This window comes from Amphiprion ocellaris, chromosome 4 (assembly GCF_022539595.1).
Source record: "Amphiprion ocellaris isolate individual 3 ecotype Okinawa chromosome 4, ASM2253959v1, whole genome shotgun sequence".
NCBI lineage: Eukaryota > Metazoa > Chordata > Actinopteri > Pomacentridae > Amphiprion > Amphiprion ocellaris.
This window is the reverse complement of record NC_072769.1, coordinates 30,215,514-30,235,741: the sequence shown is the minus strand read 5'-3', so window position 1 is coordinate 30,235,741 and position 20,228 is coordinate 30,215,514. Positions and strand designations below refer to the sequence as shown.

Below are 20,228 nucleotides of genomic sequence, written 5' to 3'. Positions count from 1 at the left end.
TAAACAGCCAGTGATACCCATGGTGCACTTTACTACCCTTAACATTTAAATAAATCGGGTTAATTTGTATTACATATAATAATGTAGCCTCTTAACTTTGATATTTAACTTTGGCAGGTAACTTTGCATTATCAATAATATTGTTAGGCCTTAGCTGTAATGTTTCATTTAGTTGGGTAAATTTGTATTTTATATAATGATCTAAAGTCTTGACCATAATGTTCTTTTTAGGTAAATGTGTAACTCACTTTGGTTCAATGGCTGTTATTGTAAAATTTGTATAAACAACTGCATTTTTACCATGAGAAATGAGTCATTTAACACTGTGCACGTCTGTAACTGTTACAAAGTGCTTACCTCCAGATCTTTATTGAATGTTGCTCTCTGCACACATTTGAAATGTGCAAACTAAATAAATCAAGGAATGCAACATATACAAATAATAATGAATAATGAAGTGTGAGCAATTAACTCACTAACTACATTGCTTTCAGATTCAGTTCCATCAAATGTCCTACACAGTTTCTGCTGCTCCTATACTGCACTGATGGCCACCCTGATTGTTGTGTCATTATACAAAAATAAAAATCCAGCCTCTTTGGCTTCTTTAGCAGATTTCCCAAACTTCTAACTGGGCAGGATCTTTCCAGTCACTGTGTACAATCAATAAATCAGTCATTCAATCAATCAGCAAACTTCATTTAGATAGCAATTTTCAAACTAGTTAAATGTAATTCAAAGGGTCTTAAAATCAACTGAAAACATAGGATGTTGAGAACAGATTTAAAGACTAATGCACGGCAAAACAACGGAATAAGACAAAATTAGGTGTAAATATATATATATATATATATATATATATATATATATATATATATATATATATATATATATATATATGATTATATATATTATGATTATGATTATATATATATATGATTCTTCTAAGATTGTATTGTTTGTTTTTTTTACGCTGTATTTCTTTGTACTTTGTTAGTATTGATCACTGCATGTCCATCTTACACACGATGCGCCGCGGCGGTGTCGTGACGTCACATTTAAGCGACTCGTGATCGGCTGACATCAATAAGACAGCGACGTCACCGTAAAAGGTCTATACCGATTTATTCGCTCTTTGATAAAGGTAAGCTCGAAATGCCTCACATTGAAACTCAATTAGAGATCAGTGTCACTGTGCGAAATCGATTCGCCTAATGGCAAATTTGCAAAACTGGGAGATGCTCGCTAACGTTAGCTAGCGCGCTAGCATCGATTCAATGGTGGGTGCGATAAACATTAACTAACGGTCTTAGTTTGCGGGGAGGGAGGAACTGCGGAATTACTGCTCAACCCTCCTCAACAGTGTGTGTTTAGTTTGCGGTGAATAACGCAGACGTTGCGTGTTTGCTTCGACGCGACGTGTTTGCTTCGACGCGACGTGTTTTTAACATGCAGAGCAGGTTTCCTACGTGTGTCGTTTGCTAACGTTAGCTGCACATGCATGTGGAAAACACATTGCGTCATATGTAATTACATTTAATGTGACTGGTGGTATGGTGACTGTTGTCTACAAGTTATGCACTGAATTTGAAACGTATTTGTAAGTAATAAAACAGGTGGCACCTTCTGTCGTGACAGCATGGCGGCCCCACCAATGTGGGACGAGCACCAGGCGTATGAAGAGCTGCTGTACTGGGACAGTCTGATCCAACAGGGCCACCGGCTGCTGCCGCCAGACTTTGACAGGTACAGCATAGAATATAGTCAGCTAGAGCTTCTGAATAGAACAGAAAAATACAAGACTGGCAGCTGCATTGATAGAACGCATTTGAATTGACTTGGTGTACTTTGAGATCCATCAATGCGACTTTATTTATGTAGCACTTTTCATACAGTTTGAATGTTACACAAAGCGCTATTCAGACGAGAGCAACAAGTAAATAAAAGAGACTTTTATATATATATATATATATATATATATATATATATATATATATATATATATATATATATATATATATAAAAATAAAACTGCAGCATGAACACTGTGGATATTCAACAAGCTCAGAACAGCAAAATTAACTCTTTTTCTCATTATTGTGTAGTTGTTCTCAGACTTTGGTAGGAGATGTAAATTTTAAGAAAATACATTCAAATTAGTTACAGGCACACCTGTTACCTTAACTAATTTGTATGATGAGTTTGGCAGTTGACAGTGCAGCAGTTTGCAAGTGAGTGCTGGTAACATGTAGTCTTAATGAGCTGCATTCAGTCACTATTTCAGACTCATTCTGTGCCACAAACAACTGGTGTCATGTTGCGACAATTACGCAGTGATACTGAATTAAAACATTTGTGTTGATTAAAAATATTAATGCATGATGATTGATGCATTTTCAGCATTGATTTCATCAATTTTGCCAACTCATAGTGGCAGCTCTGTACTGTATTGTTGACTTAAATGAGGATTATATACTAAAGAATAGTTGGTATGTAAAGCTCAAAGGATCCCCATAACTGTTTATTTTCTAGCACCTCTTTTGACTTGATTACTGTATGGTGTCTCTCATTTATCATTCCATCTGTCCAGATACGAGGAGCTGCGGTACTGGTACGACTGTCTGTGCTACGAGGAGGAGCTGAGGCAATACCACGACTACATCGCTGCTATCGAGGAGATTGAGGATCAACGTCATCATGAGGTTTTTTTTCTCACCTGCTAAATCAATGTCTTGTCAGTTCATACAAAAGTTCTTTTAGTTTGAGCCATTTGACTCACTTCTTTTTCCACAATGTTTTGTTTTCCATCACAATTTTATTTCCTTTTGTTCTTTAAAAAGGTTGCTCTTCCTCTTGCATGAAAGCTGTATCCTGTGTATGATGTTTCCTTTTCCAAGTTATTTTTTAATCCTGGCTATAAATACTATTATTGTACTTCCCAATTATTTATTTCTGACATGTGATGTACTTCACTGGAATGCAAGAGTACCGGTAAAGCTGGACAGGTCACCAGTCTATCGTAGCACTACACAGAGAGACAAACAATTAAACACACTCACGTTCACAGCTATGGGCAATTTAGAATCACCAATTAACCTCAGCATGTTTTTTGACTGTGGGAGGAAGCTGGAAAACCAGTGAAAACCCATGCAAACACAGGGAGAACATGCAGACTCCACACAGAAAGATCCCAGGCCTCTTTGAAATTGGGTTTATGATTACAGTATTAACTAAACATACATTTGTTGTCATCTGCACTATGTTGTTGTTTTTTTTCCTCCAATATAAAGCTTCTCTTACTTGTTTTTTCTCTCCATTGTAGGAAACTCAAATCCCCCGGTCACACACAGGGCCATATGATCGCCTTGTGATGGCGAAACACTCTGAAGTGTACCCCTCACCAGAGGAGCTGGAGGCGGTGCAGACAATCGTCTCACACGTGGAATGTGCCCTGAAATCCGTTTCTGACCAGGTGGATACTCTAAAAGATGTCAAAGAAACTACAGAGGCAGTAAAGTAAGCAAAATGTCTAAACAGTCTGTGGTAGCTGTAATAAATATATCAAATGACAGTTAGATTACATGGTATCTTAATAACTGAATCTTATTTTGATTGTTTTGTTTCCCTCCTAGTGCAAGTGATGGTGCGCAAGAGCGTGTCCTTCGTGGTGTCATGAGGGTCGGGCTGGTGGCCAAAGGACTGCTGCTGAAGGGGGACAAGGACCTGGAACTTGTGCTGCTTTGCTCCAACAAACCCACAATTACTCTGCTTAAACAAGTGGCTGAAAAGCTAACTGCCCAGTTAGAGGTAGAGATAAGTGTCCACGGCTGTTTTATGGCATTCACTATTAAACATTTTTCACAGATCTGGTATTAGATAGGTTTTGCTTCCTCTTTCACCTTTCTATTTTTTTTTCTCTGCTTTTAAACAGACCATTTCAGCTGGGACATATTCAGTAAACCCGTGTCCAGGAGATGCAGGCATTGTTGTGACAAGCACCAAGGAGTCAGCCCTGACTCTCATTATCCACCTGACATCACCTCTTGTCAGAGCAGAGCAAGAGAGTAAAACTGCTGAAGAAGAAGAAGGTGCGTATGTTGGTCCTGTTTCCAACTAGACATCAGCTACTACAAGCCTGATCTGTGTGTTCTCAGTATGCACACGCTGTACTGCTCCACTGATTTAAAACTTTGCACTGACAAAAATACCACGTAAGTTGTCCATCTGCATCACATTAAACCCCAGTGGAGCTTGTACAGTGACTGTCTCAGACCGATGCCAGTGAACAACCAACAAGCGTTGGCTCTTCACTCGCTCAAGAGTCCTGTCGTCGTTTTTGTGCCAAACTGCCGTTTGCGGCTCTACATCTCTTCTGTAGTCGCTAATACATCCTGCTCATCTTAATGACAATGCCTCAGTCATAAAAACAAACAAAAAAAACCCAACTTTGTCTATTCTTGTTGTTTTCATGTTTAAAGTGAAGGCTTTCTCAAGAATAACAAGTTAATGCGCGCATTGCATGTCCTTGATGCTGAACATGTACATTTGGAACCAGCTGCAGCAAAACTGATCAACAGTGAAGGACGTTTATGTGGCTTCTCTTGGGAGAATTTAAAATATGAGGAGAAAAATAGTTTATAATAATAGCAGAAACCAGCAAATCAGTAGACCTAGGTAAATGTTTTGGTTAGGGGAGTGTTTGTGGAGCTTCTGTGTTCACAAGAATGAGCAGTTTTTCTACGTTTAAAGTTGCAGTGACTTTCTCAAGCCCCACATTTAGAACCATACCAGGCTCAGTGCAGTCTCAGTCTATTTACTACACTGCACACTGGGACTGCACATTTAAAATTATGCAATAACTGATCGTTCACAATAATTCAGACCCGATCTGGTGCAGTGATCTCACTGTTTGACGGTGCTCCATCTTGTGCACGAATCATGAGGGTTTTTAGGGAGTAAACTGATTAATGTACTATTGTGTTCCAGGTATCACTACTGCATCTTCTTTGATGCGATCAATATTTTTTTTATTTCATACTGCATTGGAATTAATAATAATAATACTACTGTCATTAAATCCAGTCACAGTTACTGTGTAAATTTTAAGAAAACACTAATTTAAAGTGAAGACTTTTCTTTGAAGGTTTGCATACTTACATATTGCCAATGATAATCATTTTAATCAAATATCATTGTAAGTGTAGTTACTGCTTTTACTTCGTAACATTGTTGTAAGCACACTTTCCTACTGTTTTTCAGTCATGTAACTTCTCACTGTTGTATTGAAAGTCCTCATCAGTAGGCTACAGCTCACAGGAGCTAGATTAGTTGAATTGTATTTGTAGAGTAGAGGGGAAAAAGAGCTGAAACATGCCCAAAACAGCCTGGTATGGCTCTTTGTGTTTCCAATCTTTCTTAAGGCCTCTTGAAGCCACTGTTTGGTCAGGGACTCATCAGTTTTGCTGCAGTGTGGTGCAGACGTGAAGTTTCTCTAAATGCTTGTGATTTTACAACTGATTACCTTTTAGTTTGTCAAGTTTTTTAGGAACGCTGGACCTTTGACCAACTGGACATACTGTCTCAGGAGGAGGGGGGAAGCAGCAAACCCAAGCCGAGGGGCTGAGGGAAAGGGGTATTTACTGTAGCGCAGTGCTCGCACGTTCACAACATGCTATGCAATGTTGTAAATACCACTGTGTCTCTCTGACAGTCTTTTTACTTGCACGCACTGTGGAACAGTTAGCTGGAATCTGTGACGGGGGACTATTATGTTCGCTGGGACCAAAGAGTTACACATTAGGTACTTGGGACCCCCTTTCCCTGCTGCTGGTGGTTTGGGAAAAGCTGCTACTCCCTGAGCTGCAAGACAGAGCCGACCCCCTTGGTCAAACTGTACCTTTTCTTCTTACCCCACCTCGTCAATAGAAATGCGAACAGTCAACGATCCGCCGGACGTTCTGGACAGGCAGAAATGCCTAACTGCCTTGGCGTCTCTCCGCCACGCCAAGTGGTTCCAGGTTTGCATTCACGTCCTTATTTATACATAAGGTTGAACTGTTTCCTTGAATGACCTCCCTTTCTTTTATTTTCTGTTCATTTAGAGACAGTGACAGTTTTTACAAGCTGCTCTCAGTTCTTGAAGATTTAGGTTATGATCTAACTAAAGTATCGGACTTTGAGTTTTAGAAGAGAGCTGAGGGGGGATCTGCTGATTCATACCAATGACAGATGTGGATACGTCATTGGTATCGACATGAGCAGATGATTTAAAACTGAGCTCTCTTGATTTCAGCTGCTACTGTACAACAAAGGCCATTAAACGGTCAAAATACCCAAGATAGAAGTTGTTGTTGAAATGGAGACGGCTCAGTAGTTCTCACCATTCTGTGCTTGCTTTGTTTTCTGAATCGTTTGGTGGAAACTCAGAAAGCACAGAGAGGAGGTGGCACGAGAGGCGGCAGCTCCTCTGACTGAACTGGATTTATTTTGTCTCTTCAGGCGAAAGTCAACGACCTGACTTCTGCTGTCATTGTGATCCGGATCTTGAGGGACTTGTGTATCCGTGTTCCTACGTGGACGCCCCTCTCAGGATGGGTGAGAAAACTGCTGGTGCACTTCTTCTGATAACAGCACAGTAGATATTTATGTACAAGTCACCCTCTTCTCATCCTTTTTTGTTATAGGCAGCAACTTAATAGGTATTGTCAGTGCTTTGCTTTGTGCTCTTGTTTCCATGTAGCCTCTTGAACTGCTGGTAGAGAAGGCTATTAGTACATCTGAGAGACCAATGGGAGCGGGAGAGTCTCTTCGCAGGGTTTTGGAGTGCGTTGCTTCTGGAATCCTCTTGGAAGGTGAGATTTTATTTGTGTTGTCAAACCAGCATGAACGTTGTTGCATCGGCAGTGACATTAAGATTTAACCGCATCTGTGCAAAGATGGTCCTGGAATTAAAGATCCATGTGAGAAGGACCCGGTCGGTGCCACTGCATACCTGACTGTGCAGCAATGTGAAGACATCACACAGAGTGCTCAGGTAAGACGGGCCTTTAAATGCCAACATACGCTACCAGTCAACAGTTTGGACACACCTTCTCATTCAATGCGTTTTATTTATTTGTATTTTATACATTGTGGATTAATACTGAAGATTAACACTTCTTTGTTTACAGCATAATTCTGTATGTATTATTTTATAGTTTTGATGTCTTCAGTATTAATCTGCTATGTACAAAATAATTGAATAAAAACCATTGAATGAGAAGGTGTGTCCAAACTTTTGACTGGTGGTGTATGTATGTCCATATTATTAAATCATGGAAACAGCAGCTGATATTTATGTTTTTCTCAGTTTGCCTTGAGGCTGTGTGCATTTGGACAGATGCACAAGGTGTTGGGGATGGACAGTAAACTTATCAAGCCACGGAAATTGATGGGAGCCGGCGGCAAAGATGGCGCAGGTAGGAAATAACCTAGCTTCCCTCACCAGTTCAAGTGTCATTTAGCTCTTTCCTCAAAAGGTCTGTCCTCACGCTTGTTTCTGTTCTGTCTTTTTCAGCCCAGATAGCCGGACACTTCAGCCTGCCACCTAAGAGATCTTACTCAGAGGTGGAGAAGGAAGAGGACGAGCCCCATCTCAACAGCAAACAGAGGAAGTTTCTCAAGTTCCAGAAGCGTTTTCAGAGGAAATCATGTTAGTAATTAATATTAGAGGCTTGTGTATTGGCTGAGCGTTTCTACTGTCAGTTTATCTACATCAACACTAGGAAGCTAACAATTATGGGCTCTGATATTTAAAATGTTTCCATTAATTGGCATTTTTAAAAAATCGTTTCCTAGCAGCACTATCTGATGGGTTGTCAGAAATAATAGTCCACTAACACATAAGGATGGATGTTGGAAAGTTGATTTTTAATTAAATAGTTGTAGAGCATTAAAAATATTTCAACAATGTTTTATGTTGGACTTTGTGTTATTCCAAATTTTGACACCCAGATTTTCATTTGTACCTTAAAGATGTATCGGTTTCAAATATTGATTATGCGTCTCCTTGACTACTAATAACTAGCATCAATTCTTAGAAACAACAGCTGTTGACCTCTAATCAACACAGGGATACATAAACATGCTCTTGTTATCAGTGCATGAGCCTGACATTGTAGGCATTTTCTCATCTATTATTATTATTATTGTAATTATTATTATTATCATCTCAAGAAGGGCACTTATAATCCTGTAAGCATATTACACTAGTCACATCATGTATGAGCACAAAGCCCTAGACTCAGCTGTGCAAATGCCCCTTGAGCAGTCTCTAATCAGAAAGCAGTTAATTGTAGCTTTGGAGTCCCTGTGCCCATGAGACATTTGCTTCTTAACTATATATGTTCTTTTTGAAATCAGGAAATGTAAAAATAATGCCAAATAGTCACTTCTTTCTTAACATTTTCATAGGGCTAACCTAGAAATGAATGAATTTATTTGTTGACTCCTATTTCTCTTTGTGCCTTTTGTTTACCTGTTCCTTTTCCTGTAGTCACCGATGATCTTACCATGAATGCTGTGATGCGTCTGAACCAGTACAGACCCGGCCTGGAGTACCGACTGACGTCCCAAACTGGTCCAGTCCATGAGCCGGTCTTTACGATGGCTGTTGACCTAAATGGGAAAACTTACGAGGCGACAGGGCCTTCAAAGCGTGCCGCCAAACTGAACGTAGCCACCAAGGTAAGGCTGCTTTATTTTTAATCTACACAAACTAACTTTTTGTTGTTGCTGTTGAAAAACCAAACCTACTCGGCCTCAAGTGTTGTTCTGTATGTCTTTATCCCTCTGAACCCCAGGCAGCTTCTGTGCATTTTTACTCACTGTGCGCTCATTTTTCACTGCAGTTTCAAGTCCTGGACGTCTATACAAACAGTACAACCATAGCTAGAATTAGAGAAAACTCAACAATGTCTTCTGTGCAGTTCAGTACAGCTAACAAAAGTTGATTTTCTTTGATTACTCATTTTACAACAGATGAAAAAGTCTGGAATCAAAATGTAGAATAGTTTTCCAAATGCCCACACGTGTTGCCAATACTGGAAAAAATGGTTCTCTAATACTATAAATATTTTACTACATACGTTTTTATTTTGTTTTCATACTTGTCCTCTATCTGGTCTACCAAACACAGCCTGCAGTTCAACCCAGTTCACCCGAAAAGTCCCAGAACTTTTGACAGGTGACTGTTGGTCACAGCTGAGTCACCAATGCCTTTTCACTTTAAGTCAGGAGCGCAGAATTTGTAGCTTTTTACAGAACCAGGTCTAAGAAGAAGGTTTATTTTTGACAATTTTTTAGACAAGTTAAATAAAATGATTTATGATAAAATATCAGGATTTTAAACTTAAATTTGTTATATTTTTTTTAACAAAACCAAAAGTTGCACACGTTGATTGCAGGGGCCGTCAGAAAAGTTGAAAGTCCAGCCACTCTCTCCGTTTTTACATTTGCAGGCACTGATAAATGGTCTAATTTTGTCAGGTTATTAAAAAATTACATGCCTTTCAATCTCGCCAGTGGGTTTTGAGGATCAGAGGATTAACTACAAAAATAAAAACCCAGATTTAAGGCATCTTATTATGAATATTGTAATTTTTAGTACACACATGATGGACAACCTGGTTAAACCTTCCACTCTCCTGTGCATCATTTCTGAAAACAACTTCCTTTCCCTTGAATCATTTCCTTCAGTCCGGTTGGATATATGAATAAAATAACGATTGTTATTTTTCTGTAATGTTTTGACTTTTGTCATTCACAGGTCCTGCAAGATCTCGGTCTTCCAATAGGTTCAGAATCTAAATCAGAGTCCAGTGGTGATGCTGAAGGAAGCCAGGAATCGGTTAAAGCTGCTACGAGTTCCACTACATCAGAAGATGTGCGTACCTGAGTTGTTAGATTTATTTAGAAGCCTCATCTTAAAACATACACTGAAGTAGAGAGGCAAAGAAGTTCTATGTTCTTGAGTTAAATGGTTATAGTGTGGGTTTGAGAGCAATTGTTTGTCCTCTTGCTGTGAACAGACTGGTCAGGGTCCCATCTTGACTAAAAATGGCAAGAATCCTGTGATGGAGCTGAATGAGAAGCGCCGCAGCCTGAAGTATGAGCTTTCTGCAGAGACGGGAGGCTCCCATGAAAAGTGCTTTGTCATGGAGGTGAGTCAGCAATATGTCTGCATAGAAAACAACAACTGTACTAAATATTGTTACATTTGTGTAATCTGTTAAAACCTGTGTGTTTAGGATTTGGACAAACTCTGACTTTTCTGACTCTTAAACCTCCATTTGGCTCAGATTAGCAGCACAGGGGAGGTAGGGGGCTAAATTATACTGGGTAATCCTGCCCTCCATTATTCTTGGCAGGATTTTAAACTTCCCAAAATGACAACATATGGTCTGTAAAAGACACGGACACTCTGCCAAAACAGAAAGCATATAAACATGCACAAATCCGCTTAGAAATCATAGAAAAGGAGACACCCAATCCAAAGGCTGCAGTTTAATCGGTACACCCATGTATTACATCCTTTTATGGCACTAATTGGGCAAAATGCAGAGAAGAAAAAACAAAAGAGAATAGCAGAACACTTGTAGCTGACAATACGCCAACCTACTGAGGAGCTTATGGGGTGTAGCTCTCCTGATTTAAAAAAAAAATCTTTCTTTTATCATATTGGTTCCTAAATAGTATAGTTAATAGTTTATAGTTTTCCATTTTTACACAAAAGCTGAATTTCTCTTCTCATCTCCTCTTGAGAAAAAAAAAAATCACACCCAAATAGGGCTTTGGTCAGAGTTTCAAGTTAATAATCACTAGAAAATAAACCCTTAGGATTATTTTTTCTATCTCTTTTTTTTCTCTCAGGTGGAAGTCGATGGGCAGAAGTTTAAAGGAAGAGGCTCTAATAAGAAGGAAGCTAAGGCCTACGCTGCCCTCGCTGCTCTAGAGAAGCTCTTCCCAGATGACAGCGGAGTGTCAAACATCAACAGAAATGTTTCAAAGAAGAAGGTCACCTACACCGACATGGTAATTTATCAAGTTTGTGACCTTCAAAGTCTATAATTTATCCTGATTTTTGTTTTGACATTGCTTCATATTACCTTTTCTTCCTCAACAGCACATCCCAGGGTTCGGCACCATCCGCGGCATTCCTTCAGACTCTGGGTCCCGTGGTTGGGGTCCCAACAGGGGAGGTCGAGGACGGGGCCGAGGCAAACCGTTTCCCTCAGGACCCAGCTACAACAAGAGTAAGGAATTTTACACTGACAAAGTCTCAGTCGAGTCATTAAAGGATCCTTTAAACATGTGCAACAAGCACTTCACACCTGTGAAGACATCAACTAAATAGTCGTGTCTTTCCTTTATTTTAAAAGCCAACTACAGTTATGAGAGCAGCACTGGCTCTGGCTATCGTAAGTATCTGAACGTCTCTGTTTGCTCTTTGCAGACTGGCTTTAGACTGTCATGGTGGTTTTTATTTGTTTGAGTTTTGGTGTGTTCTTGTCTGTGCACTACACACTAAATAAGTTCCAAATGATTATACATAAAGTAGCAAAAGTCTTTGAGAACATTTACTTATTTTGCAGTGTTGTTGAATCTCAATTTGTGTTTTTATAAATTACAACTGGATATGATTATGCACTGCATAAAGGAATTTTTCACACCCAGTCAAAGACAGTTTCATTAATCTGGGGTTTCATTTACTTAAGCATATTAGACACTTTTGTTTATCAGATGGTCAGAAATTACAGAAAAGCACATAGATTTAGTCAAATAAAGTAGCATAAACTCATTGCCTTTACTGTACACAGATTAATCATGTGTACTGATGTCACACTCCATCTGCTTTCTCTTGCTAGATATGTTGTACTAAAAGTTACCACCAAATCTAATAATGAAACAGTCATTAAAGTCATTTTTTATGCAAAAATGCAACATTTCTTTCTTAATAAGATAAATATCTCAGAGCTACTGCACTTTTGGACATTAGCGTGCACAATTAATTGAACAAATAATGGTCGGATAGACGATATTCAGTAATAAAAATCGCCAGTTGCAGGCCTAGTCAAGTTCATTTATGTCACATTTAATACAGCAGACAGAAAAAAATAGGCAAAGATCATGCATATGTGATTAAAAACATATAAGAATGGATTACATATATAAAAACATACTGGGTAAGATCAGAACTTACCTTGGTTGTTAGAGAAAAAAGGGAATCAGAAAAAAAAATATTGTGATGATTAAAAAGTGGAAGAATAGCATTAAAGCTGATTCTGAAATAGAGATGTAATTTGTAATTTAAATCTAAAAATGTGTTTGTGAAAAACAGACAACAGACCTTAGTTCATGCAGTAGAGAATCCCCCAGGGTGGAATCATAAAGACTGCAGGCACCGTAAGCTGAATTTATTCTAGCTCCAGTGATGAACCTTGTTGATCTAAGGGATCTGTCTGCTGTGTATTTAATGAGAATGTCAGAAATGTGGGATTTGGTCTTAGCACAAAGCATGTCTTTAAAGAAAATGAGATCTCACACCACAGGGTCACTCAGGTCTTGTTTCAACTGTCTTTCAGATAAACTATATGGAAATAACGCAGCCACGGCTAAACCCACCGGCCCCAGCGTCTCAGGCAGCAGCGTCGGCTACGGCACCTTTTACCCCGAGAGCAGCGCCACCTTCTCATCCCCACCAGCCTCCAGCACCAACAACAGCACCACGAAGGCAGAAAGCTACCAGTCCATGCCTCCTCCCGCCGATCAGGAGAGTCCGTACAGCTACGGGTACGGAGACGAGAAGAAGAAGATGCTGACCCAAAGTCAGAGCGAGGGCCAGAGTGGCGGAGGAGATTATTCTATGTACAGCACTGCTTACCCCAGCTCGGTGACCGGGGGACAGGGGTATAATAATAGTTATGGTGAGTACTGGTAATTGACAAGTTAAAATCCACTTACTGTATCCAAAAATATATTTAATAAAGTGAATTTGCTCTTAATAGTTATAGTTTGTTGCATTATTTCTGTATTAACAAACGCAATACCACCAGATAAAGGAAATAACACCTCCTGGTTTGGTCTTTTTTACAGGCTGGGGGGGAAACCAGTCGTCTTGGGGGAATCAGCAGGGATATGGTTTATATCAGGGCTTCGGAGGACAGAACCAAGGCTCATACTCTGGATACAATGACATGAATTACTGATCATCACGCCATTCTCAGCCCGTCTCACCTCACTCTGACTCGGATTCTTCACCCCTGATGATGATCTGAGTTCCTGCTTCTGAAAAGGAAAACAAAAAATAGCTGAGTTGTTTTCTCTGAAACTGGAATGTTTATTTTATTTTTAGTTATCTTTTCACTCTGCACCTCGGTTGTTCTTTCACATCTGGTGAAACAGTAGCCTGTTAGCCATTTCATCTTTTATCTCTACAACATCCTTCACATCCACGCTGACATGAGTGTTGTGTTTTTTTTTTAATCTAGTGGACTGGTTCTGTATCATTATATGGTTTTTGGTTTAAAGCTGCTTGTAATTTTGAGCTAACGTTTTCTTTTCTGTGTCTTGATGAACGCTCTAATCCTTGTTGTAAAAATAAATGACTCTTATTTTGGAGCAAAGTTTCTGACCATCATTTTGCTAACTACAGGCAAAAGCTTGATGTGTGGTGAGATTTTATCATTAACCCTTCTAGTGTTTTTTTTTTTTTTAATGCATGACGTTCTGATAAAGTACAATTGAGGTCAGAGTGGAGCTCTGCCTGTAAGATTGTGAATTTGAAGCAGTTCAAGTCAGTTCAACTTGACCTTCCCTTAAAAATACCAAGGATTTTCCTCACCTGAGTGTTACTTGGGGCATTTTGCAACACCAGCAAGTGCTGCAAATTGTTTCTGTAGTGCAGCCAGTCTGGTATGTACACTACCAGCCAAAAGTTTGGACACACTTCGTCATTCATTTGAATGAGAAAGTGTCCAAACTTTTGACTGGTAGTGTATTTAGTGTAACACTGTAGCAGAGATGCCCTATATGTCTGGCTGTGTGGTAAACAATAATGAGAGGAGGCCTCACTGACCTGAATAGTGAAATTAGTGCATCACTGTTCAGAAGTTAACCCCTAACATTTCAAATTTAAACCAAAAAGTTAACAAAATTCTCAAGGACAAAAATGTCCTTGCACATCAAAAACACTGAATATATAATAATTTTGACTTTTACTGAGTAATTTATTTAATCAGCATTAGTCCTGATCATAAAAACCAAAAAAAATCTTTCTCTTTAAACTCTTTAAATGCCAGTTTGCTTACATGTTACAACTTGGTTTTTTTGTTTTTTTAAGAAAACACACTTTTAAAAAATAAAGTATTTATATTGTAAATGCAAAGAAAATGTTTCGTTTTTGATGATCATAGTCTTGATTATGTTAGTGATTAACAACGATGATACATTATTATGTATGTAAATTCTTATATTTTAAAAAAATATTTCAACATGAAGACAAGACTCCACTCCATTATTATTTTCCATGCAGTGTCAGTTTTTTATTAGTAAAATGTCAGGATATTAAAGGCAAAAATGACTGTCAAAAATACTGCTACAAAAATATTGTCTAATAATAATAGCTTGTATGGAATATTCACTGTAGTTTCTTTTGTTTATTCTTCTTTCACAAAATTTTCTTTGTGTTTGTGCATGTCAAATAAATTTAATCACAACAAAAAAAGGCATGCAATAGACATTTACCAAAATGTTTAACAGTGCTATATATTCTTATATGTTTCTTGTCTGTATGCGGATCTGTCTTCGATCAACATCTCAGATCTGCAAAACATAAATTCACAGTTTTGACCCGCTTCACTGTGGCCTTTTAGCTATTCAGTAGACCAATATGTTTGTATCAAAGCAGAAAAGGTAGTCCTGTTTTCATTTAAAGTGACAGAAGTGGAGAAAATACAGACAATCTAGTTGCAAAACTAAATGCAAGAATACATTTAGTAAGACCACCCAATTTGTCCATGACTTGATTACTTGAGTAAAGCCAGTGGGCTACATTTCTTACTATGGATTTATCCAAAAACGGATGCACAAAATGAAGAAGGAAAACAGTGATTAACACTGAAGTGGAAAGAGTGGAGTCTGGACAGCAGCCTATAATAACCATAGCGGGTCACATGTGGTCCTGATGACCCTCCAGTCCCAAGACTGAGTCAGGGTGTGAGCAATGATCATGCCCCTGCAGCGTGTCCCAGGGCTGGTCCTCCTGCAGCTTCTCCTCCAGGAATGCCGATAAAAAGACGAGGAGAAAAAGCACTGCGAGGACGGAGAGCGTCATCCTGAGCTTGCCTCACCACTTACCAGCTGTGAGTGTTTTATCTTTCACTTTATTATCTCTGCACTCTGACATCTAAACTCTTCACACACGCAGGCTCTGTTTTTCTTCTGTCAGCCAGTTGTGTTTTCATTCTGATGATAGGCAATAGATTATTATTTTTCTTTGTGGCGTCTCTGCTGAGGCTGATGACAGTCATGTGTTCTGAGAAGTTTATTAAGATGCATTGAACTTCTTTGACCTCTGGTAACACACAGACACCTTTGATTAGCTGCCATTAACTCCAGCTGGGACATGTCAGCTTCAGACTGCAGCCAATCACAGCTCACCTTTAGGCATAAAAAATCACGAGACAGTGCTGTTGTTTAGTGTGGAGGCAGGCGAGAAGGGAGGAAGCATAGGTCCACATGGTAAGCTGTAGCTGTGGTTTGCTTGTTTCACGATTCACTTCCTTGTTTTTCTTGCTCTGCAGGTGCTGACTTTCGTTATTTGGTTGTGGCTGCACGTCTTGTTTTTCTTGTGTCAGTCTGCTGTTAACTGTAACTCTGATGTTTGTCTCTAAAGATGGCAGTCACTCTTTTATCCATTTTAATTGCTGCCATCCCTGTGGCCTACTGCTATCCTACTGCCTTCGAAGACCTGGGAGAGAGTAGCAGTGAGTATTAATTTACACTGACTTTCATGAGCTTGTTCATTGTGAGGTTCTTCTTCTGAGTCACAAGTTCTGATTTCTTTTTTTTAATGCTTTGTTTCCTTCCAGAGAACAGAACCTCTATTCGGTTCTTGGCTATAGGAGACTGGGGAGGAGTGAATTATGCGCCATACACCACCGCTGTGCAGAAGGCTACAGCTCAAGAAATGAGCAAAGTAGCAGAGCAGATGGGAGCTGACTTTGTTCTGGCCCTTGGCGATAACTTCTACTACAAAGGTGTGAACAGCGTGGATTCCCCTCGGTTTAAGGTAAGATGCTTACAACAGTTTGAAAGTGCTGTACTTGGGTACAGTTGTGAGGTACTTGGATATTTCTATTTAATGCTGCTTTCTACTTCCCCCTCTACCACATTACACAGTACATTCTACTCCGCTACATTTATCTGACAGCTTTAGTTGTTTTGGAGATGAAGCTTTGACACGCTAGATAAAATAACAAGCTGTTAAACATTAACCAGTGGCCTCCAACCTGCTGGGCTTCTAACACCTTACAAAACAGTGTGTAGTTGGTGTCGCATTACTCTTATCTGAGTTAACAGCTTCTTTAATCCCCTGTCTGGTTTTATTTCAATAAATGTTAAAAGATCCAATATTGGAACAATAATCTAAGATTGGAGAAACTGAGAACAGACTTGTATATGAGAACTTTTCTTTTCCTCTCAGATTTATCTGCTGTCCCTGCATATGAAACTGTATAGAAACTAGTTGAAACCAGCTACAGCAGTAACGCACTGATGCTTCACTATTAATGTCATGTAAATATTAAAACCCAAGATATTTTAATACTTCCATTTTCTTAAGTAGGATTTTTCATGTAGAACATTTTACTAGTATTGGAGTGTTTTTACATTGCTTTATTGGTACTTTTATGATTTGAATAATTTCTCCACTCCTGGGACCAAGTTAAGGCTAAAATCTTACTGTACTCCTGAGACCGTTCTTTTTGTACGAATAGTTTGAGTTTTAGGCCACATTTACTAGTGTTTTTATGCACATTTACAACAGGTATATAAAAACCTAGGGGAGAACTTGAATTTGAGTAGACTTTGAAATATTGCTGAAGTTTCTATGCTTGGCTGTGGTGGGGAAACTTGTATCGGAAAACCTCAAAGCTAATAAATACCATAATTCTGTCATGTTTTCTTGATTTTTATTTGCGGTCTATCTAAAAATGTAAAAGCAGCTCAAACCAGCTCCATCTGCAGCAACAATACACTGATACTCGGTAGGTTTTTTTCAAGGGAACCAAATATTACTTTAACCTGAAGAACATTTTGCTGCCCGTAATGTGCACCTTTTACTTTAGCAGGACTTTGACCTGTAATGGAATATTCTTACGCTGCTGTATTGCTACTTTTGGTAAAAGATCTGCATACTTTTTCCACCACTGGGAGACAATAACTGTGCTTTTTCTTTTAAATCTTCCCCCTCAGGACACTTTTGAGTCCGTGTACACTGCAAAGTCTCTCAGAGTGCCCTGGTATGTTCTTGCTGGCAATCACGATCATGCAGGGAATGTCAAAGCCCAAATTGAGTACAGTGGCAAATCTGACAGATGGTAAGTGGCAGCTTAAACGGATATATTTTTAAACTACAGTTCAAGCATGTTGACCTCACATTTTTTTTTTTTTTTTTTTTTTTTTTTTTTTTAAATTTATTTATTTATTTATTTTTTTTAAACTTTGTTAGGAAGTTCCCTGCCTACTACTATGAGCTGAACTTCCACATCCCCAACACCGGAAAGACTCTGACCATCATCATGCTCGACACCATCATGCTGTGTGGCAACTCTGACGACCATGCTGACGAGAAGCCCAGGGGGCCGATGTTTGCTGTGGATGCTAACCGTCAGCTGACTTGGCTGCAGGAGAGACTGGCTCGATCCAAAGCAGACTTCCTGTTGGTGGCAGGCCACTACCCTGTGTGGTCTGTGTCCAAACATGGGCCCACAGATTGCCTGCTGCAGAGGCTCCATCCTCTGCTCATTAAATACAAAGCCACTGCTTACCTCTGCGGGCATGACCACAATCTGCAGGTTGGTGCTTGCTGAATACGTTAGCATTTAGTCTATAAATCTGCATCTTTAAGCTCAAAATCTTGCCGCGTTTCTTCCTTCTGCAGTACATTGAAGAGTCTGATGTGGGCTATGTGGTGAGCGGTGCTGGAAACTTCCTGGACCCCGACATTCGTCACTGGAGCCACGTCCCCAAAGGTTCTGTGAAGTTCTTCACCGGTCAGGCTTCGACGCTGGGAGGCTTCGTCCATGCAGAAGTCACAAAGAACAAGATGATTGTGACCTTCTTCCAGGCGAAAGGCACTTCTCTCTATCGCACTGTTCTCTCCCAAAGAGAGTTTGAGTAGACGAGCTAACGGGAACAGTTGGCATTTAAATACAGTATTAGTCTACAGTGTATTTTGAAATCGGGTAACTGTTGATCCAGTTTTTAACTATGGTATTATAATTTCAGTGCATTTTGCTGTTTTAGAAGAATCAAAGTTTTACATGTGAGTTTTTGTATTATAAATAAATGCTGTTTGTACATAACATGTCTTGTTGGCTTGATTTAATGGTCTTGTGACAAGATATAATCATGTTTCCAACAGAGATGAGTATATCTTGTTTCTCTTCAGGGTGGGTAATTTTTGGGAAACATGGCTTTTATAGTAATGCTTGAATACTTGGAACTGAAGTAGATTTTTGGCTGTAACTGCAGCCAGTTAGACAAGACATTAGTTCAGTTTGACGCCTACAATAAAAACGATTCATCTTATATTTGGGTTTGGTCCAGCATGTTAGATGGTTGCTGAAGTTTTTGTTCCATATCAGGTCTTCATCTACACCTGATGGCTGCTCTTGTTTTAACTAAATTCAAAGGCATTTTAGCTTTTTTTCCAAAGACAAGCATTTAGGTGCTACATTTGCATATTGTTCATAAATCTTTAACAGCAGCCACACAACATTAAGTAGGATGTAGTTTATTTAGGCCTGGTTTTCTCACTGGTCTCTTCAGTCAGTGGCTGCTCTGCTTTGCTCTTTGCTTGGTCCACTTCAAGATTTAAGCAAATGACTCAAGCTTGCAGATATGTGCATCTGAACAATAGACACTCCTAAAGCTTGTGGTCAAAGATCTTATTCTGTATATGTTTTTTTGAACAGTGTAAGGAACAAAGGTAAGAATTTCTCCAAATAACAAAAAACATTTAAATATTAATATTGTGTTGCAAAATGGAGTCCAGCAACTAATACAATGAAACGAATTGCGGTTTAAAAAAAAAAAAAAGGCATAATGGTTTACGGCTATTTAGGATTAATTTGAATGTACACTTTTCAATTTAAAGCCCGGCCCTGTCACATATACAGCACTGTCATGCTCACTGCACTGGGAGATTTAAACTGTGACATGGCTGGTTGTATCTGAGGCACAGCAGAGGTCAAGACTTCCACTATGGCAGCTCTTTTGTCCATCACAGAGAACCACCTGGCCTGCCAGCAGAGGATTAGGCCGGATGATAGCAGATTGGCAGTGACTGCGGTCAGGATAAACTCAGGCTTCTAGTTTCTATTTTTACTCCCTTCTTCTGCTGACACATTGAATTTATCGCCTTTGATTCCATGCTTTATTATCTGTTTTATGTAAACAGGTATTTTAGATAATCCCATGCATGTATTTTGCACAGAAGATATAAACAAATGTAATCTATATGCTGAGTCGCAGGTTTCACAAATCCTACAAGGTGGGGTGCATCGTCAGCCTGAGAGCTGCGCCGAAAAAACTGAGCCAGTGCCAGTCAGAATTTGGCTGAGAGTAAGCTGTCACCTGAGGATGAAGGACCGATAAGGATCGCTTAATCCCGACTAAAGTGAATCCATTGCCAATCAAAGTAACGTGTCGCCAGGCTGCATGTCAACCCTGTTGATTAGACTATCTGAATTTACAGCAAGCGAAACAATGTGCTGATTTCTCATTTCCACATGTTGTCAATAGATGCTGCAATGGTTTAACAGCAAGGCGACCATGTAAAATCAGTCTTCCCACCTGAAACTGCAAGTCCCCTCGGCCTTCCTTACAGCTCATTGTTTAATCTTCTGAACACCAAAACCTGCTAGTGGGTTTAAAAGGCATATTTTCTTCTTAAAATTGCCAAAGTG

The 20,228-nt window shown here is 39.3% G+C and overlaps 2 protein-coding genes across 5 annotated transcripts; both read left to right on the top strand.

Annotated features, from left to right (window-relative positions):
- Positions 1-1,042: 1,042 nt before the first annotated feature.
- LOC111582733 (interleukin enhancer-binding factor 3-like) lies at positions 1,043-13,661 on the top strand. Of its 3 annotated transcripts, XM_023291564.3 has the most exons (20): positions 1,043-1,144; positions 1,639-1,746; positions 2,591-2,702; positions 3,323-3,516; positions 3,633-3,807; positions 3,932-4,088; positions 5,926-6,017; positions 6,499-6,594; positions 6,740-6,851; positions 6,936-7,033; positions 7,349-7,457; positions 7,556-7,690; positions 8,534-8,724; positions 9,806-9,922; positions 10,068-10,199; positions 10,909-11,070; positions 11,162-11,291; positions 11,418-11,456; positions 12,621-12,962; positions 13,132-13,661. In XM_023291564.3, the coding sequence occupies exons 2-20, from the start codon at positions 1,640-1,642 to the stop codon at positions 13,242-13,244; spliced, it is 2,613 nt and encodes an 870-aa protein (XP_023147332.2). In that variant the 5' UTR covers positions 1,043-1,144; position 1,639; the 3' UTR covers positions 13,245-13,661. The 3 variants fall into 3 exon arrangements, with proteins under 3 accessions (XP_023147332.2, XP_023147334.2, XP_035813717.2); XM_023291566.3 differs by lacking the exon at positions 11,418-11,456; XM_035957824.2 differs by lacking the exon at positions 1,043-1,144 and having other exon boundaries at positions 1,615-1,746.
- Positions 13,662-15,342: 1,681 nt separating this feature from the next.
- Positions 15,343-18,623, top strand: acp5a (acid phosphatase 5a, tartrate resistant). 2 transcript variants are annotated; one of them, XM_035957822.2, is made up of 6 exons: positions 15,343-15,398; positions 15,932-16,022; positions 16,128-16,327; positions 17,512-17,636; positions 17,768-18,113; positions 18,200-18,623. In XM_035957822.2, exons 2-6 carry the CDS (start codon positions 15,932-15,934, stop codon positions 18,437-18,439), a joined length of 1,002 nt encoding a protein of 333 aa, XP_035813715.2. In that variant the 5' UTR covers positions 15,343-15,398; the 3' UTR covers positions 18,440-18,623. The 2 variants fall into 2 exon arrangements, with proteins under 2 accessions (XP_035813715.2, XP_023147341.2); XM_023291573.3 differs by lacking the exon at positions 15,343-15,398 and adding an exon at positions 15,710-15,777.
- Positions 18,624-20,228: the final 1,605 nt, after the last annotated feature.

Bases quoted from the DNA above. Each gene is read 5' to 3' on its own strand.
- LOC111582733 (XM_023291564.3), top strand. From the start codon at position 1,640: ATGGCGGCCCCACCAATGTGGGACGAGCACCAGGCGTATGAAGAGCTG. The intron at 7,691-8,533 runs GTTAGTAATTAA...CTTTTCCTGTAG, and splicing joins GCGTTTTCAGAGGAAATCAT to TCACCGATGATCTTACCATG. The intron at 11,457-12,620 runs GTAAGTATCTGA...ACTGTCTTTCAG, and splicing joins CAGCACTGGCTCTGGCTATC to ATAAACTATATGGAAATAAC.
- acp5a (XM_023291573.3), top strand. The intron at 16,023-16,127 runs GTGAGTATTAAT...GTTTCCTTCCAG, and splicing joins AGACCTGGGAGAGAGTAGCA to AGAACAGAACCTCTATTCGG. The intron at 16,328-17,511 runs GTAAGATGCTTA...CTTCCCCCTCAG, and splicing joins TGGATTCCCCTCGGTTTAAG to GACACTTTTGAGTCCGTGTA.